General features: G+C 42.7%; 3 protein-coding genes across 3 annotated transcripts; 2 read left to right on the forward strand and 1 right to left on the reverse strand.

Moving 5' to 3' along the window:
- Positions 1–184: 184 nt before the first annotated feature.
- LOC135632919 (luminal-binding protein 2-like) lies at positions 185–4,567 on the forward strand. Its single transcript, XM_065141789.1, has 8 exons — positions 185–342; positions 1,598–1,865; positions 1,944–2,158; positions 2,252–2,494; positions 2,802–3,281; positions 3,357–3,511; positions 3,634–3,716; positions 3,801–4,567. Exons 1-8 carry the CDS (start codon positions 285–287, stop codon positions 4,303–4,305), a joined length of 2,007 nt encoding a protein of 668 aa, XP_064997861.1. The 5' UTR covers positions 185–284; the 3' UTR covers positions 4,306–4,567.
- A 3,324-nt stretch (positions 4,568–7,891) lies between these two features.
- On the forward strand, positions 7,892–13,140 carry LOC103978673 (phosphomannomutase). The gene is made up of 11 exons (XM_009394549.3): positions 7,892–8,208; positions 8,304–8,348; positions 8,424–8,490; positions 9,243–9,319; positions 10,554–10,589; positions 10,661–10,716; positions 10,804–10,903; positions 11,007–11,102; positions 11,181–11,270; positions 12,010–12,061; positions 12,781–13,140. Exons 1-11 carry the CDS (start codon positions 8,140–8,142, stop codon positions 12,834–12,836), a joined length of 744 nt encoding a protein of 247 aa, XP_009392824.2. The 5' UTR covers positions 7,892–8,139; the 3' UTR covers positions 12,837–13,140.
- A 296-nt stretch (positions 13,141–13,436) lies between these two features.
- LOC135634372 (heavy metal-associated isoprenylated plant protein 31-like) lies at positions 13,437–14,613 on the reverse strand. The gene is made up of 3 exons (XM_065144795.1): positions 14,217–14,613; positions 14,074–14,152; positions 13,437–13,981 (listed from the first exon to the last, which is right to left on the reverse strand). Exons 1-3 carry the CDS (start codon positions 14,220–14,222, stop codon positions 13,650–13,652), a joined length of 417 nt encoding a protein of 138 aa, XP_065000867.1. The 5' UTR covers positions 14,223–14,613; the 3' UTR covers positions 13,437–13,649.
- Between the last annotated feature and the right edge of the window lie 2,684 nt (positions 14,614–17,297).

The raw sequence follows: 17,297 nt of genomic DNA on the forward strand, positions 1-17,297 counted from the left end.
AACGAACGGCTTTGATCAGCCCAACGACATTTCTCGCTCCTATTGGGTGAGACCTTCGTAGCTCGAGTTCTTATTGGTCCACGTCGTCGGCATGACATGTTCCCTTCGTTCCAAATGGTCGAAGTGGATCCGAATCGTTCACACTCCCATACCCAAAACCCATTATAAATTCCGCTCGAGTCCCTGTCGACCGCCACCGAGCGAGCGAGCGAGAGAGAGAGAGAGAGAGCGACCGAGTTATTTTGGTTGTTTCTTCGGAGGAAAGCACCCAGGGGGGAGAGGTGATGGATCGATCGTTGCGGAACCGAGGGTCCGTGATCCTGTTGGGTCTCTTGCTTGCTGGTAAGTTCTTCTGATCTGATCTTAGTGGCGTCATCTTCGGTTTTGTTTCTCCGATCATGATCTCTGGGCCTAGGGTATGGATCGATCTGATATATAATGTTGCTGCGCGAGGGAGCGTGTTACTTGTTCCCGTACGAGTATACAGACTGTATTGGCTTGGATTCGTTCCGTATCGTTGGTTTCTTTTAAGTTTAGATAAACATACTTTTTTCCCATAAGATTTAAATTAATTGATGCTTGGAATTATATGTTGTTGTCTTCAAGCTTTTCCCAATACTTAAGAAAGAAAAAAAGAAAGAAGTTTGGGTCATTGGTGTTTGCGAATTGATAATTGTTGAGGACTCTCTGTTCTTGTCTTCGCAAATGACATGTATATGATTATCTGTTCGCAATCACCTGCTTTAGAGGTGATAAGCTACGAGGTTCTGCCGTAAGCTTTGATTGGTTTGGAATCGGACGGCTGTTCCCGTATGGTTCTTTTTGGTGCTTCGTGTAACGTTTTTGACCTATACATTCATTAAAGAACTTTAGACTTGGATTTGCGTCTCAAGAAAAGGATACTTTATGGTCGATATAAGCAACTGGAGTTCCATAATCCATATGAATTCAAAGAACAGTGCATGTTGTTGTCATTGTGAGTCTAGTTAAGATGCTTCACCTGTTTTTGGTGATTCCTCCAATTAACTATCCGGTGATTTCTCGGGCAGATGGGCTAGTCACTTCTCATATAGGCCTTCGTCTGTCTCTGCACGGGTCACTTTTGACCACTGGTGACATCCTTGATTGATCGTAACATTTGATTGATTGCAACACTCGGAGACTGAACCTTTTTCGTCCTTCTTTTAACTAAATTTGCAATTTTCTATAGTTGCCATTTCTAATATTGTATTAAGATGGTAATCACATTAAGATTTGAGAAATGCCTCTTCATAAGGTGATGGTAATCCAATGAAATTCTATGAAATCCAATGAGGTTGAGTTCCTGTTTGCTTCTCTTCCGATATGAGATTCAATTTGATTCTTCCAATATGAAATCCAATGAAGTCTCGTTACTGAACAACCAAGGATATATAGATGACTGATTGTATTTGTTGTTGCTGAAGCTTGCCCAATCTTTTTAAAAACCGAGCACTATCTTGATATTATCAGCTTTGTGTTTTCTTTAGATCATACAAGTAGTCAAATCTGTTTTCTGAAAGTAGAATATCTAGCCATGATAAAGCATATAAGATTAAATTTGCTGATATATTTGCAGGATCTTTGTTTGCATTCTCAATTGCTAAGGAAGAGGCCACCAAGTTGGGAACAGTTATTGGGATAGATCTTGGCACCACCTACTCTTGTGTTGGTGTCTATAAGAACGGTCATGTTGAGATCATAGCCAATGACCAAGGAAACCGCATCACCCCATCTTGGGTGGCTTTCACTGATTCTGAGAGATTGATTGGTGAGGCTGCAAAGAATCAGGCAGCCGTGAACGCCGAAAGGACCATTTTCGACGTGAAAAGACTTATCGGAAGAAGGTGAGTTAGCTTTATATGCTGGGTCGTTTATCTGTTGAGGCAAATGTTATTAGATGCTTACGAAGTTGTGACCTGCAGATTTGAGGACAAAGAAGTACAGAGGGACATGAAACTTGTTCCATACAAAATCGTTAACAAGGATGGTAAGCCTTATATCCAAGTCAAGATCAAGGATGGTGAAGTTAAAATTTTTAGCCCCGAGGAAATAAGCGCAATGATTTTGACAAAGATGAAAGAGACGGCAGAGGCTTTCCTCGGAAAGAAAATTAACGATGCTGTGGTTACTGTTCCAGGTATAAAAAGAACATCTTTGATGAGTTTCCTCCTTGAACTATATGATTTTTTCTCTAGAAACATTCTCATTTGTTCTCCTTTTTGTGCTGCAGCTTATTTCAATGATGCTCAAAGGCAGGCAACCAAAGATGCTGGCATTATAGCTGGCTTGAATGTGGCCAGAATTATCAATGAACCAACCGCTGCTGCCATAGCATATGGTCTGGACAAGAAGGGTGGTGAAAAGAACATTCTTGTTTTTGACCTTGGTGGTGGGACATTCGATGTTAGCATCCTGACAATCGATAATGGAGTTTTTGAAGTTCTTGCCACTAATGGCGACACTCATCTGGGAGGTAATATCAACATGTAGTCTCTACTGCATGATCGATATGCCAATTCAAAATAGGAACATTATAATAGATATGTTTGGAGTTCACCTGAAAAATCTATTTAGGATGTGAATGCAATTGAAATTTAGTATTATTTTGGATCATACTCTTTAAAATACCACATATATATAGTTCTCTAATTGGTCATTTTCATGTTGTGAAAATTTCATCTTTCCTATTAACAGTAAGCCAATCGAGTAATCGGTCCTGGTTGCTTTGTTTGATGTGTTGTGTACGATGCTTATGAATATTCATTCCTTTCTCTTTGCAGGTGAGGACTTTGATCAGAGAATCATGGAATACTTCATTAAACTGATCAAGAAGAAGCATGGAAAGGACATCAGTAAGGATAACCGTGCTCTTGGGAAGCTGAGGAGGGAAGCCGAACGTGCCAAGAGAGCTTTGAGTAACCAGCACCAAGTCCGTGTTGAGATCGAATCGATCTACGAAGGCTTGGATTTCTCTGAGCCTCTTACTCGTGCCCGTTTCGAAGAGTTGAACAACGATCTATTCAGGAAGACTATGGGCCCCGTGAAGAAGGCTATGGAAGACGCCGGACTGGAGAAGAACCAGATTGATGAGATTGTTCTCGTCGGCGGGAGCACAAGGATTCCGAAGGTCCAACAACTCTTGAAGGATTACTTCGATGGAAAAGAGCCAAACAAGGGGGTCAACCCGGACGAGGCCGTAGCATACGGTGCGGCTGTCCAGGGAAGCATTCTGAGCGGAGAAGGTGGTGAAGAAACTAAAGGTACGTACGTTCGACTACATTCCATTTGTGATCTTCCTCATCCTTTGCTTAATTACATTGTCTCACTGCAACCAGACATTCTTCTTCTGGACGTGGCACCTCTCACTCTTGGGATTGAGACGGTTGGTGGAGTGATGACCAAGTTGATTCCAAGGAACACTGTGATCCCAACCAAGAAGTCTCAGGTGTTCACAACGTACCAAGATCAGCAGACTGTTGTCTCCGTCCAGGTACTTGTAACTTCTTTACTATCCTGATTGCAGACATGTCTCGCTTCTCTTACTGCTAATTAATAGGTACTTCACACACATCTTTGTCCCTCTCACTGCTACATCCATGAATTATACTGTAGGTCTTCGAGGGCGAGAGGAGTCTCACAAAGGACTGCAGACTGCTTGGCAAGTTTGATTTATCTGGAGTTCCACCAGCTCCTAGGTTTGTCTTCCTTCTGCTTCTCAGATTCCGTACTCCAAATTTTAGATCTTGACAGTAACTTGTTCCTACCATATGACAAAACAGGGGCACGCCTCAGATCGAAGTCACTTTCGAGGTCGATGCCAATGGCATTTTGAACGTCAAGGCAGAAGATAAGGGTACCGGCAAGTCGGAGAAGATCACCATCACCAACGAGAAGGGCCGGCTCAGCCAGGAAGAGATTGAACGGATGGTTCGGGAGGCAGAGGAGTTCGCCGAAGAGGACAAGAAGGTGAAGGAGAAGATCGATGCTCGTAACCAGTTGGAGACCTATGTCTACAACATGAAGAACACCATTAACGACAAGGATAAGCTCGCCGACAAGATCGAGAGTGAAGAGAAGGAGAAGATAGAGGCAGCACTGAAGGACGCCCTGGAGTGGCTGGACGACAACCAGAATGCCGAGAAAGAGGACTACGATGAGAAGCTCAAGGAGGTGGAAGCTGTTTGCAATCCCATCATTTCTGCTGTGTATCAGAAATCTGGCGGCGCACCTGGCGGTGGCTCCGACGGCGGTGACGACGACGACGACGCACACGACGAGCTTTAAAGCAGCAGACATTCTAGATGGGATTTCTACAGATTTGAGATCAGAGCTCATCAGAAAGAGCTCGGCTCGTTAGCTCAAGCCTGGTTTTTGATTCCGGATTCTTCATACCCTAGAAGTAGATTTCTCTTCTTTTAATGCCTTTTATTTAGCTAGTAAAAATGTGCCTCTTCTTATCCTGTCAACAAAGAAGACAAATCCAAGCACAGATAATGAGTCAACTATAAAGATGAACAAAGTAACACGCAGACTCCTCCCCGACTTATTTCTCAGTTTACTCACCAGATCAGAAGCAAGCAGTAACGCTCGAGAGGCGATAAATACCACACTCAGCAACCTGCTTTGCCTTGTCCGCCGCCGGGCGAGGTTGCGCCGCCCCCTTTAACGCTTTGCTCCAGCTTAAGCTTCTCTTCCAGCCACCTCGAAGCCATGCCGTAGACCTCTTTGATGGGATCCACGGCGTCCGTCTCGTCCACTACCCTATCGCCCGCCTGACGCAACCTCTCCCTCGCCATCATCTTGAGGTAGCAGGAGTGTACGCCATCCATGTTCTCCTTCAACCACGACGTGCCGTCCAGTCCCAATTGATCCATCATGATCATGATCTCCGAAACAACATCGCCAACGGTGGCCGACACGTTCCGGAAGATGTCTTCGCTTCCTCGAGGGAGATCGCTGTTGGAGCTCCTGCTCCTCCCGAGCTGTGGCTGCGCAGGAACCGTGTTCCTGGGGAAGACCGGCGCCCGACACGCCAACTCGGTGGCGTTGCCGACGACTCTCACAGCAGTCAGATCTGACATGTGGAAGGGGACGGCGGTTGCACGCTGCGGTGGGATTTCTCGGGTCTGTGTTGGATTCCTTGGGAGAGGGAAGGGAAAACGAGAAGTGGTGATAACGTCTGTATCAGAGAGCTGCGAGGCCACCGGAGGTACAGGGAATGAGGACTGGGAATCCACAATGGCGGCGGCCGCCGCCTGGCTCTTCGAGTTGGAGCCATGGCTCTTGTTCTTGCGAGCCATGGACGACCTTTGGCTTCAAAGGCACTCACTGGTATATATATATATATATATATATATATATATATATATATATATAGAGAGAGAGAGAGAGAGAGAGAGAGAGAGAGAGAGAGAGAGAGAGGGGCAAATGTCTGAAGATATGGTTTTCTGAGAGCATGTTACGGCCGGGGGAAGCACTCCAAATTGATGCTATAGATTAATGGAACTTAATTATCTTTCTTGCAATTATGAATTAAAGCGTAAGGTTTTCTCTATTAGCGTTCTATTATTTTATAGATACCTCATGTATCCATAAGATCTTGTGACGATCTTAGGATTTCATGAATCTAGTTAGGCTTCTCGTGTCGCTTGCTGTGATCGTCCTCGATCCCTCCCTTGTTCACCCTGTGTTCTGTTGAGAACAGAGTTTGAACACACGAAACATTATCATGAACTGCATCAGAAACAGGCATAAGATCGCAAGTCTTCGAAGCAACTTTTGCCAAGAAAGTTCATGCTCGGATCAATCCCTGCAGTAGCACAAGAACCGAGTTCTCAGGGTTTGTGGATGCAATGTCCTATATCTCATGAACCAAACCGGAGCTTGAACTCCACCACTGGCAAGATCAAGAACAGCACGGGGAGTATCATCACCAGATCAAGAAATGGTCTTGAGAGAGAGGTTAACGGCCCAACTAACTCAGCATCTAGGCGCTGCTTGCGCCGCCAGGACCATCGCCGCTGCTTTCGCCGCTGGGACCAGCTCCGCTGCTTTCGCCGCCGGGACCAGCGCCGCTGCTTTCGCCGCCGGGACCAGCGCCGCTGCTTGCGCCGCCGGGACCATCGCCGCTGCCAGAAGAACTGCCGCCTTGACCCCCGGGATCGCGGAGGGAACCACCGGCGCGGGTCTGCTCAACCATGCGGCTCATCAGAAGCGACGTCGCGTTGAACGCCTGCAGAATCGTGTCAAAGTCCGCGTAAGCGGCGATGGACGCGTTCACCACCTCCGTCTCATCTCTCTCGTCCGCCAGCTGTACTATCATGTTGATCGCGTCCATCACAGTTGGGATCGAGTTAGCTACATGGGCCAGGCCGCTCTGCAGCGACGTCGAGCTATCTGCGCCCTGAACGTTCGCCGCGTTCAGATGGCACCTTGCAGCGAATAGGTCCTCAGCCGTGTAACAAATAAGCGCAAAGATATCTCGTTCTTGATCCGTGACGCGTGGTAAGGTAGTCCGAGGAGGCGGCGGAAGCGGCAGAGGCGGTCTCCCAAGGTTGGCAGCGGAGGAAGACGGTCTTCGAGAGGTGAGACGTGAGGATGAGGTTCCTTGGGTCGGTCGTTGACGGGTTGAGGGAGCGGAGCTCGGTCGACGAGGAGCCGAGGTGGAGGCTTCACCTGAAGATCTGAGCGATGAGTCATCCGCAGGAGGGAGCAGGCGAGAGGAGGGCAATGGTGGCGGGATGGCGTAAGAGCACGGATCTTGAGAGGCAGGAGGGGAGGTACTCGGTGGTAGAGCAGTGGAGGGATCGGGGCGCAGAGAAGGATGAGATGTCGAGACTTCACCCGCAGTCGTGGGCTCTACTTCTGCCGGGAGAGGGAGGAGGCGGGAGGAGAGGGATGGTGGAGGGATGGCGGAAGAGGGCGGTTCTTGAGAGGCGGGAGGTAAGAGCGGGGTTTCTTGGGTCGGTGGTGAATGGCCTGAGGGAGCAGTAGAGGAAGGACGAATGGTGGCGGCTTCACTGGCGTGGTCAGATGGGACGGCCGTGCTGGAGGAGCCGGGCACATTCTTGGACTTGGAGCTGCGGCCGCGGCCCTTCTTCTTGGGCGCCATGTGTGAAAGACTTGCCTTCTCATTCACTTGACGAGAGAGAGAGAGAGAGAGAGAGAGAGAGAGAGAGGGAGGGAGAGACTTCCCAAACATATATTATAAGCCAACAAAAGACCCCAAAAACAAAACACAAAAGAAAAGAATTTGTAATTTATAATGAAAGAAAAAGAAAAAAAAATTCAGCCAAATTTATAATACACTATAAAATATCATAGATGAAACAGCATGAAATTAAATAGTAATTTGCCTTATAAGAACATAAACTTTCATGTGAAAAATGGACTTACTCCCTGACCTTCTTACCGGGTGCGCCATAGTTTAGATCCGAACCCGTTATATATTTTCTTCTTTCTTTTCTCTTTGGTGCTTTCCTGACCTCCTTACCGGGTGTGGCAGCACTTAGATCCGAACCCGCTATACATTCTCTTGCTTCTTTTCCTTCTCTTGCTTCCCTGACCTCCTTGCCGGGTATGCCTGCTCTTGGATCCGAACCCGATCTTGTGTACGGTTAAGATTCGGCGGGCGGTTCACATGACGCGCGTCCATGTAAACATCTCCCCTTTTACGCGTACCCGAACTTTCTCAATGGAAGTAGCAGCTGGTTCTTGTGGGAACCGTAGGTGGGCCATAGAATTTTCTCCAATCAGTCGCAAGGGTAGGTGAGATACCAGAACCCCTTTGGATCCCCGGCCGACACGCTCACAACCTGCTTGCTTCACCCGGTGAAATCGCGTTTCACGTGGCCGGCGTGTTTCCACCACGTCATCAACCGCTCTTGTCGCGGCAGAGCGCAGTACAAGTCTCACTCGCCTCTTCGTTCGGGCCAAGATCGTCTTCTCTGGATCCGAGGCGTTCTTCTTCTCTATATCTGAGCCGATCTCAGTCTTCTTTTTCTCTCAATCCTGCAAATCTCGCGGGGTGCGGCTACCCCCTGGTGCCAGTTTTCTTTCCCCCTCCGACCTGTGATCAAATCTCAACCCGGGAGGTCCTTCGTTTCTGAAATCAGGGGAATGGCAGCGAGGAAACCCGGAGTCATCGCCTTGTTCGACGTCGACGGGACGCTCACCGCCCCTAGGAAGGTGCGATTTGCTCGGTCATTGACCATCGAAGCGGTGTTCCAAGTCTAATTTCTAACGGATTCTTGCTTTCTCTTGGTGGTGATTTCTTTTGTTAGGTGATAACGCCGCAGATGCTCGAGTTCATGCGGGATCTGAGGGAGGTAGTAAAAGATCCAGCTTTGTATTTGTTCTTCTGGAATGTAATGGGGTAAGATTCAGTAGCATTCTGTGGGCAGGTCGTGACTGTAGGTGTTGTTGGAGGATCGGACCTCGTTAAGATAACAGAACAACTTGGAAAAACAGGTATGCTCAAACCCTAGAATATATGCTCAACATTGCGCTCTTTCATGTTGTCATGGCATGTGCTTACATCATTCTACCACCAAGTTGTTTGCTTTTTCTTTTTTTACTTTTCCCCTCTAGGCTAATGCTTTTGACAAGATAATGATTTTCCTTCTGAGCACCGATTATTAGTAAAAATAGGCTTCAAATAACCATCTTAAGAGTATATAGATACAGATCATAGCAATTATGATCTCATTTATTTGTCTTCTTAGTTGCAATTTGACTTCAGATTCGAAATGATTTTGAGAAGAATTTGTGATGTAGTTCAACTTAAGTATGCCCTCCTGTTTGATGCAAAGGCAAATTGCATTTTTTTGAATAGCTAGTGCTTCTCTCAATCTGCAGTCTTTTCTTTGCTTCTAATGACAGTTAAAAGTTACAGTAAATGCTAGTTATGCAGTATTTACTGCTTGAGTGTTGCATAAGATCAATTATGGCACCTCTGATTCCCAGCAGAGCTAAAACTTTGGGTGACGCCTACTATCCCTTAGACTCACCCAATTAAAAGGATCCCAGTTCAAAACCCAGATTTTAAATTGACTTCAAAGTGAGGACTTTTTCAAGTTTCAGTAACTTTGCTCTTTTGAATTGGAGATGAAATTTGATGGGACAATTGCTTGGCTTTGTATGAGGCTAATACTGTATTGTTTGCGTCTTTTAAATATTCTTCATGGTTGAGGGTTAGACATGCTGATTTTCTTTCTATGCAGTTATGAATGACTATGATTATGTATTCTCGGAAAATGGCCTTCTTGCTCACAAGAATGGCGAACTAATTGGTAGGCAGGTATGCATCTGCTGAATTGTAGTTTTTTTCAATCGAATAAGTTGCAAAGTAATAATTTCTGTGATTAAGATCTCATGATAAATAAATCTTGATAACTACAGACAATTGTTTCACAGGTTTTCTTTTTCTGGATCTTTTAAATGGGCCAATATGTTGCTTCAAACTATATGATTGTTTTATAAAGTTTAAGAGATAACTGAGACTGTCAGCAGTTTGGAGTACATACAAGTCAACTTTTTTTTCCCTTTTATGCTTGGAGATCTTCAATTGAGCTCCTGTTCCATTTTATTATAGAAAGCAACCTAATTTGGGAATATCAGAGTGAGAAAGCTCATGATATTATACTTGGCATATTTAATTTTTGCTTAGTCGACTGTATTTTTGCCATCTCAACTTTTCAATAGGGGATTACCTTCCACAAGATGAAAAGATTTTGTATCTTATACTTCTTAACTATCGTCCTTTTTCATATGTTAAAACAGTGGTGAAGTGTTTACTTGCCTGAATTAGTCATTGAACTATCAGTATAGACCATAAAGGACATGAAATAGTTGAAGCTGGCATATGAATTGTCTGTCGCTTGTGAACTTGGTTAAATTATTTTTCTTGTAAAAAGTTTGATCTTTTATTATCATTTCATGGCTTAATTTCAATTTAATCATGAATCTCTGAAGATTTATCTTCAGTGAGACTTTATATTTCTTTCCTTTTTTATGTTTCATTTATCATTTATATGCAACTGCGAGTTTGATCTCATTCGATAAAGTATTAAATATGGACCTTATTCTTTCTTCTGATCTAGTATATGTAGATTGTCCAAGATTTAATATTTAATGATAAACTAGAGAATCTCCAGGATTATATACATCCAAAATTTTTGGTGGTCGACTAATCATACTCCATATCATTCTCATATCTGCCAGTGTGATCCCCCCCAAAAAATTAGAAATTGAAGATTTCACTAGCATTATCATTGATGAGATTTGCATTTGACTTTAATAGTAGTAAGAGATGACTCCCAATGAAGACTATTACCAGTATTGAATTACTTAATGCTTGGGAATTGGACAAAGGAGCTACAACTGTTGTGGTCAGCTACCATCATGCAGTATTGCAAATTTATCCAACCTAATGTAGATGTTAATGAAAACTGATGATTGTATGTACTTGTTGATTCTTTTCCACTTTCCTCTGGGATTTTCTGATGTAAAATATGTTCTTTGATGTTATACAGAGTTTGAAATCATTCCTTGGCGATGATAGACTGAAGGTGAGATACTCAATTTTGCATGTCATTCATGAAGCATTCTGAGAAGAGCTAAAGTTGAACTGTTTAAACAGGAGTTCATTAATTTCACCCTCCATTATATTGCCGACTTGGATATACCAATAAAGAGGTTTGTGAAGATCTCAATGAAATATTTTTTTAGAAAAAAATAGTACTAGCATGAACTCAAAGTTCTTCGGCATTATTTGGTGGTTAGGGGAACATTTATTGAGTTCCGAAGTGGAATGCTTAATGTCTCTCCGATAGGGCGGAATTGTAGCCAAGAGGAGCGTGATGAATTTGAAAAATATGATAAGGCATGTACTCTTTGTCAAAGTAAACATGATGCTTGATATTTTGGTTTCAGCTTGGTCTATATGTTCTGAGATTGTTGAAAGCTTATCATCTGTTGTCTATTAGGTTCACAACATAAGGCCACAGATGGTCTCTGTGCTGCGTGAAAAGTTTGCACATATGGATCTGACATTTTCCATAGGGGGACAAATAAGTTTTGATGTATGTTTTGACTAGTGCGTAAAACCTTTTAATTTGAAGGCCAAGACTAGTTATGCTGCTACTTGATTCTGGTTGCAGGTTTTCCCTCAAGGTTGGGACAAGACATACTGTTTAAAATATCTTGATGAATATCAGGAAATACACTTTTTCGGTGACAAAACCTACAAGGTAGAATCTAAAAAACTCTCTCTGTATGATGCTTGGCCATGTCGTATTGACAAAACTACATTTAATGAGAAGTTCATGGAGTTTATACAACATCTGCTATTTGACTCCCCAGTTGGAGTCAATGCAGGTGGCTTTTTCCACTCCTCCAAACTTACCAACCTTTTGTATAAAAATTTTGATGCATCTGTGCAAGCTTCACATGAGCTTCAATGAATTTGATTTCTGATTGATGAAATCCATATTGATTAGGAAGTTTTGTTGATCTAGTTGTGACCGACATGCAAGTGTTGACAATGATGACTCAACTGTTGACGATCGGTGTTTATTTCTTACATAATCATGTGTACCTCGTATAATCTGTGCATGTTCACCTGCATAATTAAGTTGGTAGAGGTTCTTCCTTTGTTAAAAGACTTGATATTTCAGCGTTCAGTTGGATATTTAAATGAAAATTTAGCAGCTCTACCACCAGTTTTTGAATAGAGTATATTTATTAATTTATCATCTTTTTTATATATGCATTTGTAAGTATTGATGAATTGTTGCCATATGCCTCAAGTAATTTCAACGAGTGGTATAAAATTTTTCCTTTGCACATTGATCTTCTCAAGTTTATTTGTACCTTTTATGTAGTTATTTGACAGATTAGCCTTATTTTTGTTCTTTGTTTATACCTACTTAAGCAGTCTCAGGTACCTTAAATGTATTTTGTGATGTCATTATTATCTTTTGTATACAGGGAGGGAATGACTATGAAATTTACGGGTCTGAACGAACTGTTGGTCATACGGGTATGCTTTATAATATTGTTCTTAACGCCTGCACTATATTTGTACTTTGGAATCGACTCATTTACTTTTTCACAATATCTGAGGTTATTGACAGATGCTTCTTTTTTCTGTATTCGATTGAATGCTCTTCACTTGGTGTGTTCACTCCTTATTATCAAAGCATATGTAGCTGCTTGACCCAAGAGATGATTTGAACATTAGTTTTATTTTAAGAACTAAAAGTTATAAATTGAGGAATTTATGTGATTTTGATGAGTTAAAATGAGACTGTTGTTTGTGGGAAACTTCATCTACTTAGTCATCATGTCAGATGGAATAGTTTCAGAGGGCATCCTTTAAGCTGCTTAGTTCTATTCTGTTTGGATTCAAGAGGTATGTGATAAGGGACTAAACAACATTTGGTTTGAAGGTTTAGAAATGTAGAGCACCCAACTCATTAGCAAATGACTATTCTATGTTCTTGTTATATATTCTCCAAACAAGGGTGTCCAATTCACAACAACAAGGCTTGATTTGCTTAAACACAATCCTTATCGTATCAACTTACAAACTATGGTCTACCTCAAGTCATGCATTTTCTCACATTTCAATCCAGTTGTCTTATCTTTTCTCCTCCACTTGGTTAGGTAGATAATTTAAGCTTGGTTATCTGGCTTTTCACTTCAAATATCCTTTTGATTGTACATTCTACTGATAATTTATACTTGCTCTGTGCCCAGTGACAAGTCCAGATGACACCGCAGCACAATGCAGATCTTTGTTTCTGGAAAATTGATTGGAGATGCCTGAGCTTGAAGCAACATATCATACTCCAACTACATGAATATTTCTGTTGAAATAGACTCTTATCGATTCCATCTCCAAAACTACTTGTTGCCAGGTAAACTTCAAAATAAAGAGCTTATGGCATTCATCTGTTGCCCGTGAACTGCTCATTTGTTCTTTTAGATTTCCTTTCTGGTATTGTATTGGAACGAGATGGTTTGCCATCTGAAAAGGACAACTATTTTTCTTCTGAGTAGAAGCAGAACAAAGGTATCTATTAAAATTGCTGATCAAGGAGAGGGTCCTTAATATCATTACCAATGCTTGCTAAATCTTCTGGTTCATTATGGTTTGATCAGCATCATTTATCCACTTTGATTGCCAATTGATGCACATATTAGTCCAAATCGGAGGGTTCCATGTGATTCTATATTTTTCCTTCTCTTTCTCCTCCTTTTTCTTTCAATATTTCTTCTTCCTTATTCTTTCTATATTTCTTCTTCCTTTCTCCTCCTTTTTCTTTCTATTTCTCCTCCTTTTTCTTTCGGAATTCCTCTTCGGTAATCAAAATTGGAAGCATAGATCTGCAAGGCAATGTTGAAGACAGGAAGAATCAATCAGAGGCTGACATCTCACATTGTGTTGTGTTGTTTACTTAACATGAATCCGGAAAGATCTGCAACCGGTCAGATGTCTCAACCTTTGCTATGGATGCCATCAAAAACAACAAATCGGAGACAATCTCTCCCTGCCATTCCCCGCCGAAGAAGAAGAAAGCTTAGAGATGGAAAACAAGCTGGACTTGCAGTAAGCAGAGCCTAATCTACATAACAGTGCAAGCATTCGGGTTCTCGTCGCTGAACAGCGACGCCACGGTCTCATCGGACGCCACGGCCACCGAGTACACGGCCGGAGTGTGGAAGAACGCTTGCACCTCCGCAGCGTCGCAGCCGGGCGTCTCGGAGTAGTACGATGACGCTATGCCCGCCGGGTAGGTGTAGAAGGAGGACAAGTGGGAGTGTCCCCGCGGATACGGCCATGGCTCCGCCGTCTTCCCGATGCTCCGAATCGCCTTGATCACCTTCTTCTCGTGCACGGCGTATCCCCTCACCGTTATCTTCTGCGACTCCACGTCGATGTCCACCTCCTTCACCCCTACAGTTGACCGGACCTGTAATGCCCATCCTCTCCATCTACGGCAGCTGGGAATCATGGATCGACGCACAACACTGACTACTGAGAATTACCTTTGAGCTTGAGTAGAGCTCGTCGGATCTTGGAGGAGCAGCCCTCGCAGTCCAGGTTCCGAACTCTCACCTCCAACCCCTGCATCCACACCCAAGACACTCAACGCATGTCATCACGATGCTGCACGTGAAGGAAGGCTTACCGCCATGGACCTTGGGCTAGCTGTGGGCGAAGGCAGTGATCCGAGCTGAGGGTAGAAGCTCTTGGGCTTATAAAAGGATGGAGCAGCGTCCTGTCTCCATCACCTGCGATCATCATCATGGGGAAGAGAGAGAGAGAGAGGTGGTGGGGATGGCTTGGAGCGCTGGCGTTTGAAATTTGAAGGAGGAAGAGGGGGAGTCGAGCTACAGTGGCAGCATCGGCATCAAAGTACACATGAAGCAGCACATCGTTCACCTTCTCGCTGCTGCTTTTGCTGGTTTGTCACCTCTGTGGCTGCAAGAATCCCCGGCAGCATCCTTTCTTTTCTTGACCTCCACGACAAGAGTTGAAAGGAACATGTCATGTTTCACCTCGACGTCACCGACACAGCTGATCTTGCTCGAGTAATATGCATCTGCTCACCAAAGGTTAGTCTTTACAGAGATCAAATATATTAGTGACAAGCGAACATATGGAGTTTACAGCTACTCCCGTGAGAGTTCCATCAATTGAAATATAATATCCATGCGGCGTTTCACATGTTTGAAGAATTCACCCTCATCTTATGATTCAATTAATCGAACAATTTGGATTCCAAAAAAAGAGAGATTATGTGCATGCAACCAAATTTTTAGTTGGAATATTACGGAATTAGGGATTATAATATGTAAGTATTTATTCTTTAAGTTTTCGTATATATTCAAATGATGAATTTTTTCGGAGTATCCCCTATTGAAATCAAGATTCAAAAATGCTATAAATTTAATCTCGGACAAACCTTTGTTCGATATGCTCTAATTGCAAGTTTTGAGCTTGAGCCATAATGACTTCGCCCTAAGATGCTCAATTAAATCTCGAAAGTTCGATTCTTAGGTGTCATAAATTAAAAAAAATAAACCAGGATAGATTTTAAAATAGTTCGATCGATCGAGTCTCTGCTAACCAAAAGAATTACCCAATCGATTAGGTCAATTAATTTTTGAATATAAAAAAATAATTAAAAATTTTCTCTTGTTTCTTTGTCACTAGTCACAAACATTTACTGAGTGTCAATATATTTTTTTACTAAGAATTTAGTATTAGAAACTTTAAGAATATGATTTTGGAATCGAATCTAATTGTTACCACTTATCCTTTATAAAAAAGATAAAAATACCTTTGAATCCTAAAATAATGACTTTATACTTAATATTATATATTTTTTATTTTTTATTAAACATATGATCCAACCGATCGATCAACGTGTCGTAATCCGACTCTTTTTCTTTTTTATAACTCTGATCTAAACCCAATTACTTGAGTCTTCCATTAGGTTATTTGAATTGCATTCAAGCACAAAATGGACATATGAAATTGCTATATATATATATATATATATATATATACTCCCATTGAAGAAGGGAAGAAGACGCCATGAAGCATCGGATTCCGATCAACCACCACCGCAACGATCCTATCACGTCTTATCCATTTCGTAGCTTCACCACCAAACGCTGGGACTTGCGAGGCAGCAGACGATCGATACGGCGCCATTTGCTGTCATCACCACCTCTCATCTCATTACTATCCAACTTCGATGTTTTTGTCCTTTCATATCTTTTCCATCCAACGATTTGTTAACATCACTTTACCCTATCAAATCTTACTTCTGCTCTCAAAGAATTCAATCTCTTTTATGTATGTTATCATAGGTTCTGAAATACACAGATAATTCATTTCATGTAAGTAAATAACAACTCTTGAGGTATGTAACATTTTTCGATTGTAAACTTAAAAAATTTGTCTTTCAATCTCTATAATTATTCAAAACTAGTTCGAGCATCGGAGGATTCATGTCAGAAATAACCCAATATAACTTCGGGTGTCTAGTGATCATCACTTCAAACATCACTTGATAAGTGACTTAGTTTCTGAATGAGGTTAGATCAAAGTAAGCAATCAAAACTCGAGTTAATGTTTTATTATCGATCGAGAAGAAATCTTTCGTTATCTTAGTCGTTAAGAAATTATCATAGCATGATTCTCTCAATTTCTCTCTATCAATTAAAATTGGATGGTCTGTTGGCAAGTAAGAATGTAAATGTGAACCTTGGCTTGGAAGTAAAGAGATGGCTAATGGAGCAACGTGACTGACTGCACCAGTTGGAGTGGGAGTTGGAACTGCAAAACCCTAATTTGGAGTTGGAGTAGGCAGGAGGTTGCAGGCTTGGCAAGGAAACAGCAACCCAAGACACTATAAAGAGGGGTCCTCTTCCACCTTTCTGCCAGTGCTCTCTGAGGTGACACGCGAAGGGAAGTAGACCGTGTTCAATGCTTTGCTCTCATTTTTGTACAGCGAAAAGGGGGAGATGAGAAGAAGAAGAAGAAGATGATGATAATGATGATGATGGTGGTGGTTTATGGGGACCATGAGGAAGACCAAAAGAGATCACCTGCATGCCCGAGACTGTCATCAGGGCAGTGCATGAGCTGTGTGTTGATTGCAGAGGAGCAAACCTTTACATGCATGCTTTGCATCATCATAAGAGCTGGAAACCAGGATCTTGTTTGTCTACTTACACACATCTCAAACTGGTCCCTCCAACTCATTTCCACCCCCTCACTCCTTTCTTTCACTTGTTTTGCTTTGAAGCATTGACATGGAAGAGAGAGAGAGAGAGAGAGAGAGAGAGAGAGAGAGAGAGAGAGAGAGTCTTGCTTGCTTCCAACACAACCACATCCAAGATTAGATAAAATGGTTTGGAAGCTTTGAAGTCAGAAAGGGAGAGAGAGAGAGAGAGAGAGAGATCATTTACAGTTTCAAACAAGATGTACTACATATGCATCACACCTAACATAAAATGAAAACCCTGCAGTCAAGTCCATGTAATGACTCTCCCAAGTCTACCTAACACACAGGCATGCAATCTTCATCCCTAAATGCTCATGCAACAGAGACAGGACTGACCCCTTGGTCCTCCACTGAGGTTTCATTGATTCTTCACCTCCATTGTTGCCCCAGAAGTTAATGAGGAGCAGGAGAGGGATGATGTCCTTGCCGTCAAAAGACCTACCATCTTGTGAGGATTGCTCACCTCACATG

This window comes from Musa acuminata, chromosome BXJ3-3 (assembly GCF_036884655.1).
Source record: "Musa acuminata AAA Group cultivar baxijiao chromosome BXJ3-3, Cavendish_Baxijiao_AAA, whole genome shotgun sequence".
Taxonomy (NCBI): Eukaryota; Viridiplantae; Streptophyta; class Magnoliopsida; order Zingiberales; family Musaceae; genus Musa; species Musa acuminata.

Bases quoted from the DNA above. Each gene is read 5' to 3' on its own strand.
- LOC103978673 (XM_009394549.3), top strand. From the start codon at position 8,140: ATGGCAGCGAGGAAACCCGGAGTCATCGCCTTGTTCGACGTCGACGGG. The intron at 10,717-10,803 runs GTTTGTGAAGAT...TTTGGTGGTTAG, and splicing joins TTGGATATACCAATAAAGAG to GGGAACATTTATTGAGTTCC. The intron at 11,103-11,180 runs GTATGTTTTGAC...TTCTGGTTGCAG, and splicing joins GGGGACAAATAAGTTTTGAT to GTTTTCCCTCAAGGTTGGGA.
- LOC135634372 (XM_065144795.1), bottom strand. The intron at 13,982-14,073 runs GTAATTCTCAGT...GGTCAACTGTAG, and splicing joins AGCTCTACTCAAGCTCAAAG to GGGTGAAGGAGGTGGACATC.
- LOC135632919 (XM_065141789.1), top strand. From the start codon at position 285: ATGGATCGATCGTTGCGGAACCGAGGGTCCGTGATCCTGTTGGGTCTC. The intron at 3,512-3,633 runs GTACTTGTAACT...ATTATACTGTAG, and splicing joins AGACTGTTGTCTCCGTCCAG to GTCTTCGAGGGCGAGAGGAG. The intron at 3,717-3,800 runs GTTTGTCTTCCT...ATGACAAAACAG, and splicing joins GGAGTTCCACCAGCTCCTAG to GGGCACGCCTCAGATCGAAG.